This window comes from Platichthys flesus, chromosome 5 (genome assembly GCF_949316205.1).
Source record: "Platichthys flesus chromosome 5, fPlaFle2.1, whole genome shotgun sequence".
Taxonomy (NCBI): Eukaryota; Metazoa; Chordata; class Actinopteri; order Pleuronectiformes; family Pleuronectidae; genus Platichthys; species Platichthys flesus.
Window position 1 is genome coordinate 23,852,468 of NC_084949.1, and position 9,065 is coordinate 23,861,532.

At 48.8% G+C, this 9,065-nt stretch overlaps 1 protein-coding gene across 2 annotated transcripts; it reads left to right on the top strand.

The window, feature by feature from the left end:
* The first annotated feature begins 388 nt into the window (after window positions 1-388).
* si:ch211-14k19.8 (uncharacterized) lies at window positions 389-8,252 on the top strand. 2 transcript variants are annotated; one of them, XM_062388747.1, is made up of 11 exons: window positions 389-804; window positions 1,322-1,690; window positions 2,172-4,004; window positions 4,076-4,164; window positions 4,283-4,341; window positions 4,950-5,113; window positions 5,944-6,109; window positions 6,216-6,407; window positions 7,415-7,636; window positions 7,832-7,991; window positions 8,080-8,252. In XM_062388747.1, exons 1-11 carry the CDS (start codon window positions 762-764, stop codon window positions 8,155-8,157), a joined length of 3,375 nt encoding a protein of 1,124 aa, XP_062244731.1. In that variant the 5' UTR covers window positions 389-761; the 3' UTR covers window positions 8,158-8,252. The 2 variants fall into 2 exon arrangements, with proteins under 2 accessions (XP_062244731.1, XP_062244732.1); XM_062388748.1 differs by having other exon boundaries at window positions 392-804; window positions 8,083-8,252.
* The last annotated feature ends 813 nt before the right edge of the window (window positions 8,253-9,065 follow it).

Consider the following 9,065-nt stretch of genomic DNA (forward strand, 5'->3'; position numbering starts at 1 on the left):
CCAACCAACAGACACTGCCATCCCCCATTAGAACGGCTAATATATCAACAGCAGGAAAAAGTGAAGTGAAACCTGTTCAACAGTGATCATCGCATGAAACCAACATTTTGTGATTTTGTTAAAGCGACTGATATACATTGCATGGTGGTTCTTACATTCAGACATTCAAACAATTAGTTGTCCTGGAAGTCGGCTATATGGTGTTGTGGGGGTCGGGGTGTCCAACGACAGATGTCTCCCCCTGAACAGTTTGATCCGGCCATGTCACTTGGTGCAGTGTCATAGTGACTAATGAACCGCCCCCGCCCTCATGTCTCCGTCCCTCCTGTGGGGGTTTTCCTGTCACGCGTAAACGCTGTGCGTAAAGACGCATCTCCCGCAGCGCGCACCGGATTCCTCCCTTTGAATCCTGGGAGGTTCGGACAGTTTCAAACGACCTGGAGCCTGGAGGCCGTGTAGAGGCCGAGGAAAGCTGTCTCCTCTGCCGCCTCCTGCCCCCCCACACCCTGCGGGACGCGCTCCTCACACACGTGCGTCTCATTACGCAGCGCTGACAGCGCCGAGGCTTCCGCTCCGAGGAGACGATGGAGGAGGAAAGTTCCTGACGCCTCTCCGCTTCAGTTGGGTCAGAAGTGCAGATCCGTCTGTCGCCGCTCGCCCGTGGGCTCGTCCTCAGCGTATCACGTCGGAAAAGTCTGAAAATCTCTGCATGGAGTTAGGATCAAACTGGTGTCCGACTCTGAAATGTCTCAGGATTGGAAATGCTGCTCCACGCCTGCCTGTTGCTTTTTATTATCACAACAGGTAACGACATCTGCCTGTCACTGCTCCTCACAGCCGACACACACTGTTGTTTAAAGAACTTACTCTCTTACTTTTACTGGATTTAATGTTTGTGTGAAACAGCTCTTTTAGTATTTGGTACTTTAAAGTCCCCACAGTGCTGCTTTGTGGGTTTTTTTGTGTAGAAAGTCAAGTTATGTGTTCAACTGAGTGTCTTAAATCAGATAATAAAAGACAAAAGAAAGAGGAGAAATATTTAAAACCCTTTAAAGTCTAATTTCTGTTTCTTATTTGTATCTTTACAGATCACTGACTAATGTCCAGTCCATTGCTAAAAACATGTTAAAACTGTATATATTATTTTTATTGCAATTAATATTTGTGTATTTCCTTAAGCTTATATTGCCTGAGATTTACATTATCCTGTCTAAAATAATCCTCAAATTAATTAATCTCAGGATGAACTGTCCACATCTTGTGTTCCATAACTCTTTAAATAATTGAACTGGGTGAAATATACTTTTTTCTCTCTTCTCAGATAAATCATTGGCCCAGTCGCCCCAGCGCTGTGGTGGAGATGTCAGCCTGGACCAGGGGCCCGTTGGCCGCCTTAGTCTCACTGTACCTGGACTTCTTAGTGTCACCCAAGAGCTCAACTCCATGAACCACCTTTCACTTTGCACTTGGATGATACACATTCCTCCGGGTAGGACTATACATTTGAAGCTAGTAGGGTTGGAAGGAGACTCGAGCGTTTTGGTTCGATGTGTCAGGAACGAGAAAGCTCTCGATCGGGTCCTGGAGAGCACGGGGACGGCTCTGCTCTCGGGCTGTGACGGACACCAAGCCGCCCTCACTTGGACGGGAGCAGGAACCTCCTCCAATGTAATTCAGCTATCCTATTATGGTGAGAAACTGTTTACGCAATAACCCAGTTTGCCTTATTGAGTCAGTGTGGCCCCACTTGTCTGCCCCTTGCACCCCCCCTGATCACGAGACTTTGATCTAATTGTCGTAATAACATTTTGAAGAGACTTGTTTTGGAGCTACTGGCCTTTGCTGGGGAAAAAAGAGGAATGTTGTGGTTCCTCCTGTGGAAATGTATTGTTCAAAATGTGCTGCGAGCTGTAAATCTGTCAGTCGGAAAGTTCTTATCACGCTCGCTGTGGTGTGAGAGAGAGAGAGAGAGAGAGAGAGAGAGAGAGAGAGAGAGAGAGAGAGAGAGAGAGAGAGAGAGAGAGAGAGAGAGAGAGAGAGAGAGAGAGAGAGAGAGAGAGAGAGAGAGAGAGAGAGAGAGAGAGAGAGATGTTGTTGTGGTTTCCAGTCTGCCTCTCCTCACTCTGTCCCCCTCTCTGTTTTTTTTCTTCTGTTTGTTCCTGGTCATCCAGTCCAGGAAGATGAGAGGAATTCCTCGGAGGACCACACCAGCCCACTTCCAGACGGAGACCTCCTACACTGGTCCCCGACAGGAACCAGCTTTTCAAGTCGTGTTAGTGAAAAGGCGGTAAGAGGGACGGAGGGCGTCAGAGGTCACCGCCAAGACGTTGTGGAGTGGAGTCCTGGGCCTCGGCCTGTGTCTGGTCCCTCCTCCCGGGACAGGGGGCTGCTGCACCCGACCTCACCCCTGCAGGGACTCAGTGGTGTGGCTGGGACGGGAACTCTCCCTCTTCCTGAGGAAAGGCCAAACAATGGAGCGGATACATCTGGAGCCGCTCACCGCTCCGATGGGCCCGTATCTGCAACACACCCCTATTTTCTCCACACAGACGCATCCAACACAGAAACAAACCCCAGCAACGAGCCTGTTAAAACTCCGACCGATTCAACAGCCAGGGGCTCCAACACCTCCCCTGGCACAGGCACATACAAATACACAACCAGCCTCACACCTAAACACACAGGTCAACATAAAACCACACATCCTCACACCTCTCGATCCAGCGTCAACCATTTCTCGTCTCTCACTTCTTCTTTCCCTGAGCTGCGTTCACTGACCACCTGGGAGAGTGCCACTGTCCCTGTTCCACGTGGTGCAGCAGTCAGTGGGACAGCTGGAGAGGTTCGGTCCAATTCCTGGAGAAGCCAGAGAAGCACAGACGGACTTGACTCGGATCGGACGTCCGCCATCACCTCGGACCCTTTAGAATCGCCCACCGAACCCCCGCAGGATGACGCAAGCAGTGCACACACTTATATCGAACCCACGGGATCGTCCACATCCTCGCGGGCGCACGCTGAGACTCATCAGTCATCTGCCGCCCACATCACGGAGTCGGACGCTGCCGTCGGCTCTGGGGCGACGGGGTCATTCCAGCCAAACACAAGTCGAAGGGACTCGTTTGAATCCGCCACGTCTGATGTGTCCAGTGGAGCTGCTGCATTTGAGGCATCTGACAAAGTGGACAGCACGGTGAAGCTTCACAACTCTTCCACACAGAGTGAAACCAACTCTCCACAAAGCACAGAAGGCCTCACACACTCTCCTCACACCCCCCCCGCGTTCACACAGACACACACAGGAACAGAAAGCACACGGACAAATGTCACCGACGCAAACACAGTTCCCATCTTTACCGAGGGCGAGACAGAGAGTGAAAACTCAGCCGCCACCGAAACCACCGCTGAGACGTTTACACTGCGTCCCACTGACACACTCCCACGAGAACACTCCCCCACGGATTCACCTGTTCCTCCTTTGCAGACCAGCACGTTCCCACATCAACCTGCACCTTCGTACACACACACCACGATCTCTGGAAGTTCTCAAGCCACTCGCACGCCCACGTCTCTCACCTCTGTCCCTACGCCCACCGTGCACGCTGATGACGAAACCGAGCCTACATCCTCGACAACCACCCTCCCACCCTCACACCCTAACCCTTTGCTGTCCTCCACTCACATCCCTGCCAGGCACACACAGCCCCACGGCTCCATCACCACTGCACCTTCGACTCTGTCCTCGCCCACCACTGCAAATTCAGATCACAGCGAAGTAGAATTAGAAGCAGAGGATGAGTCCACGCAGCCGTTTCCCAGCAGCACAACCACACACACTCCCACAGCTGGAACACCGTGGCGACCTCCAGTGGAGTGGACCCTGTATCCCAGTCAGGAGACCACCACCACCACGTCTGCCTTGACCTCCGCCCCCACCTGGAGCTCCTCAACCAGTCCGACGCCCAGGTTCTACATCGTTCCCGACCGGCCTGCAACTGTGAAAGGTAATGTTTTCTTTGTGTTCTTCACAAAGTCCAGGGCTGTTGTAACGGATTTATTTGCTGGTTCCGTACAGGGGAGTCAATCGAGCTGTTGCTTCAGATGATTGTAGAAGAGTCCAGATCTGCTGCCCCCGCTGGTTTGGAGGAGGACACCTCTGCCTGGGTGAGGGGCTGTGTAGACCCACACACACACACACACACACACACACTGGCAAGCAGAATCCTGCTAATAAACAGCTTTATGTAGTGTGACTAAAGTTCCTACTCCCTGTTTCTTTCAGATGGAGCCATATCTGCAGAAAGCTCCAGGGTTCAGCCGGCTGCTGGGAGTCTGGAGCAGGTGAGGTGCTGCAGAGCCCCAGTGTGGCCCTCTCACGTGTTGCTATTGACTTCAAGTTACGGAATTCAGCATAAAATTCTCTGAAAAATACTTGTGGTAAAGGGTTGTCGATCCACCTCTTTGACCCAGGTGGAAATATGTGAGTTCTGTGACAGGTTCATGGTGCCAGAAGGACGAATCAGAAGCTGTTTTCAGACACTGTCTCCTGAAAAATGTCTGGAAAGTTGAGCCCCGACATTTTTCACACTGTGCATATGAGGAACGTCGTAGATTGTCCGAGTCAGACACGTTGTCCGGAACAGTCGGGCGAGGGGACCAGGCAGGAGGCAGGACATGATGTATAAAGATTCCAGCATCAGCCCCTGTCATGCTCGATTCTTGTTGTCTTTACAAGTGGACATCTTCATTGGTATCTTCTACATATTCATCCTTAGATATTTGTGTTTGTCCACAATGACAAACGTGTCTCCACAATGTCTTAAAGCAGCTCTTGCAGGTCAAACTTCTCGATCTCAAACTCTGTGAATGAATGAGTGATGAATTGAATTGGCACAAAATGTGGTTGGCTGCTGCCAGAAGGTGAATGTACCGCTCTGCTGTGGTTCCAGTGGTCACGCGGTGCAGAGTTTGGTGGAGTTTCAAACCAGCCGAGCTCTGCAGTGGCTCGGGGCGACGGGCCCCACGTCGCTGCTGGAGCGGACGGGCCTCGCTCAGGCTGCTCGTGAGGGGAGGTGGTTCAGAACCTCCAGGATCACCAACGTCACGCTGGGAGGTGAGACTCTGCTGAGGCTCCTGCTGACTTCTATTAGAGCTCCTTGTGGGGCAACCTGGCTACTGAGTCCACCCCGAGATGTTTGCTTCATGCAATTCTCCACCTCTCTTCCCTCATTTCCTGTCATTTCTCTAATGACCCGACATACTTAAACTGCCAGGTTAGCTCCTAACCACAGTGGTTTAGTTTACCTGGGAGGAAATTCCATTCTTAACCCTCTTACTCAATAAACCCAGTTGCAGGAAGACTAATGTAAACATCATAACAATGTTAGAATGACTCACTTAATCATATCATCCAATTATGATAAATCTGATGAGCGATCTGGGTTTACTCTGACATTAAACCATTACTATGGAATGTGTTCATCATGCTCCTTTCACTTTCTGTGTTTGCCGTGTGCACATTCACAATAACTCGGGGGGGGGGGGGGGGGGGGGGGGGGGGGCGTGTCTGCATTCTAATGTGAGGATAAACCATCCTCAGTCATTTATTTTACTGTTTACTGAAGGACTCATAGATTGGAAGATAGAATTACTGTCACGCTTGGTTGCAAGGTCTCACAGTATTTGACTATAAACACGTCCAAAACCTGTAGTCATTATTTTAATGACTTATTTCCTGGAACGCATGCCCCATTATCTGCAATGTGATTTAACATTTAGATGCAAGCAGACGTATTTAAAAGGTTATGTCGACAGTAGTATCATAAATTCTTCTGTGCAGTCAACAGATATCGATTAGGGTTGGAGGGAGAGAGACAGACAGGAAGGGGACGTCGCAAACACAGAATGAAACAGAGCTTTTCCTTTGACCCCTCTCCCCTCCAGGTCTGCAGGGGGACGTGTGTGACTGGTTACTGCAGTGCCCCTCGGGCTACAGATGTGTGTACCGGCCCGGCATTGCAAACTATAACTGTTCCTCTGTCTGTCGCTTTGACCACTGCCACAACCACGGCATCTGCACGCACCATCCAGGACAACTTCCAGTGTGCCGGTAACAACACAACACACACACACGCATACAGAGGTGCACTTACTTGTACACTCACGAACCATCTAAGAAATGCCTGTGTGTGTGTATCTGTGTTTCTGTGGACCAGCTGCCTGGTAGGAGAGGACTTCTGGTACATGGGTCAGAGGTGTGACGTGAGGATGACTCGAGCGCGCCTCGTGGGCGCATGTCTTGCCGTGTTGCTCATCATGGTGACAGTCATCAGCGTTTTGGCCTTTGTGGCAGTGCGGCGCTACCGAGCCATTCTGATCCAGGCCAAAGTCGACCAGACCCGCAGCAGGTACACACTCGCTCACAGATGTGTACATGTACATATTAAAACAACACTCAGGAACAACATTGTTGTTTGTTTCACAACATTTGCACGCATCATTACCGGAAATGAAATTCTCCCAACATGCAACCTACAATACAAACAATAATATATAGAATGGATGATATTTCACACAGGGTTTCACATGTATGATGTTAAGATTAAGATACAAGATATGAAGCCAGGGAGGGTTGAAAATGGTTGATGTGGTTTTACCTTCATCCAGGAAGGTAAAACCACAGAGAAGGACCAAAATGCATGTGCAGTAGGTGTAATTACATTAAAGTCCACTAGGTGTCATAGTCGTGCTGTTGAAAATACTCACTGAGGATGAGAGCTGAGCTGATCAGATATGCGTTGGAGTGAAGCATATCCAGCATATCTGGATGTGCACCAGTTATCAGATGTGAATCCAGTTGAACATCTCTGGAGTGTAGTGGAACAGGATATTGACTGAGGAATAGACGTTATGATCACATAGATCAGAATCTTAAAGGAACGGTTCCTTGGAAATCTTGTGGAATCCAAGTCACAAGGAAGTTAGGCCTTTTTACGCAGGCCCTGCCCAGTAAGTCTAGTGTACTAGTAAAGTGCTGGGTGAGTACATGCAATACTCTCATATCTTCATTGCACGTAAATCTTTCTTCACTGATCTTGATCAAATTGAAAAATAACACTTTAATTGATGAGTTAAAATGGGGTGAAGCGTTGTGATTGACAGTTGAGACTGACAAGAATCAATTCATCAAGAGCTTGATTGAATTTAAAGGAACTCTGGCGTTGGTACACGTTCTACTGAGGGCCCTTCTAGTTGAGGATAGATCTTTATGACTCTGGCTGTATGTCGTCATGCTGCAGAATGAATATGGGATCATTCAGATCCCTCCCTTTAATACACACCCAGATATTTCAACTATTATCTAGATATTGTGAGTCTTTAATATTCAACCCTCGTTATGACCTGCTGTGTTTAGCTATCGCAGGTTCAACCACTTTGATGAGCTGTCGGGTCGGTTCTGGTTGCGCTCGTGGGCGGGCTCTGCCGACTCGATGGACAACCCTGCGTTCACGCGGTCCGATGAGTTACTGCACCTCCGGGCGCTCGACCGCCCCTGCTGCTACCATGATGACACGCTGTCACTGGCTTCCACCTGCCCCAGCCACGGAACACACATCAATACCATTTACCCACACAGGTACACTACACACTGACTTACACACAAAAACAGACACACATTCAGTCTTACACACAAAAAAATGTCCAAAAGAGGAGACATTATATCGGCTGATCTTTATCTCATGTTACTCTAGGTAAAAATGTACATGTGTAAACTGATTTATGATCATTATCACACTGTCATCCAACCTCTGGCTCTGTGTGTCACCTGCAGCTCTCAGTATGCCTGGAGGGGGAGTGAGATGAGTATGGGGGAAGGTGTGTTGGACTCGGGAAAGGCCAGCGACCTCTCCATCTGTAGCTGGCCTGTGGAACCCATCCACTGGACTCCATTCCCACTCCTGCAGCAGCTGGCCTCCCACCGGACGCCCACGGTGAGCGCTGGCTTTTATGTGTGCGCCCTGGAGGGATGTAATTGGTTTCATTATGTGATTATGTGGTGTTGTTGTTCCCGTGTGAAAGCAGGTGCGGATCTCCAGGCCTCGGTCCTACTGTGAAGGGATGGAGCTGGTGGACCTTGGGAAGAGCTGGACTGCCTGACTACACGTGAAGCATCCGTCCAGACACTGGGATCTGCAGCTCATTTTGAAATCCTACTGCTCAAATTTCCTTTTTGTAATAAAACAATTGTGAAACGACAAGAGTAAATGTGTATTAGTGTATATTTTTTAAGTAAATCGTTTTTATGTTTCTGAGAAATGGGATACACAGACATATGGAGACTGGAAACTACGGAAATCTTCTGGATTTACCTGAATGTTGAAGAATTCCTGTAAGATACAATCATCTGTCCATTATCCAGTTTTATTCATTAATCCATGAACTATTCCCTGGGAAAACAGCTAACTCTGATAATAATATCATAAAATCCTGGATCCTGATCCACTTCAAGATTTTATGGATCTTTTAAACAAGTTTCATTCTAATCCGTCCAAGAGGTTTTGTCTAATCCTGCTTAAAACCAACAAACATGCAAACCAACCAACAGAAATGGACAGGGTTGAAAAGATCATCTCCCTGGCTGAGGTAATCCAGAAAACTAATTCAAATTTAATTGTCTGAGAATAATGCAAGCTTGATCCCACAGGCCTAACTGTGGGATCAATGTCCCTTGGTCTGTCCAAAATATCTCGGAGAAGTTCCAGTCAGAACTAGATCACGAGCAGAGCAGACGCCTGTCCAGTGGCCCCAGACCCCCAGGAGGCCCTGAGGCCCTGCTTGTTGTTTGTACACAATTTGAGTGGAAGTGCAAATATGTTGAGGACATTACTCATGGGCCCTGTTTGACAGAGGGGCCCAGTGTTAAATTCTACCTACGAGAGTTTGTTGAATGTCCAGAAGCAAGTCGTCCGCCCCTAACACCCCCGAACAGGTTAATCATTGTTCAGGAACAACTCAATGGTGAACATTTTGAACCACATGCTGCTTGGGCGTGTTTATTTTGAACT

Bases quoted from the DNA above. Each gene is read 5' to 3' on its own strand.
- si:ch211-14k19.8 (XM_062388747.1), top strand. From the start codon at position 762: ATGCTGCTCCACGCCTGCCTGTTGCTTTTTATTATCACAACAG. The intron at 4,165-4,282 runs GTGAGGGGCTGT...TGTTTCTTTCAG, and splicing joins AGGAGGACACCTCTGCCTGG to ATGGAGCCATATCTGCAGAA. The intron at 4,342-4,949 runs GTGAGGTGCTGC...CTGTGGTTCCAG, and splicing joins CTGCTGGGAGTCTGGAGCAG to TGGTCACGCGGTGCAGAGTT.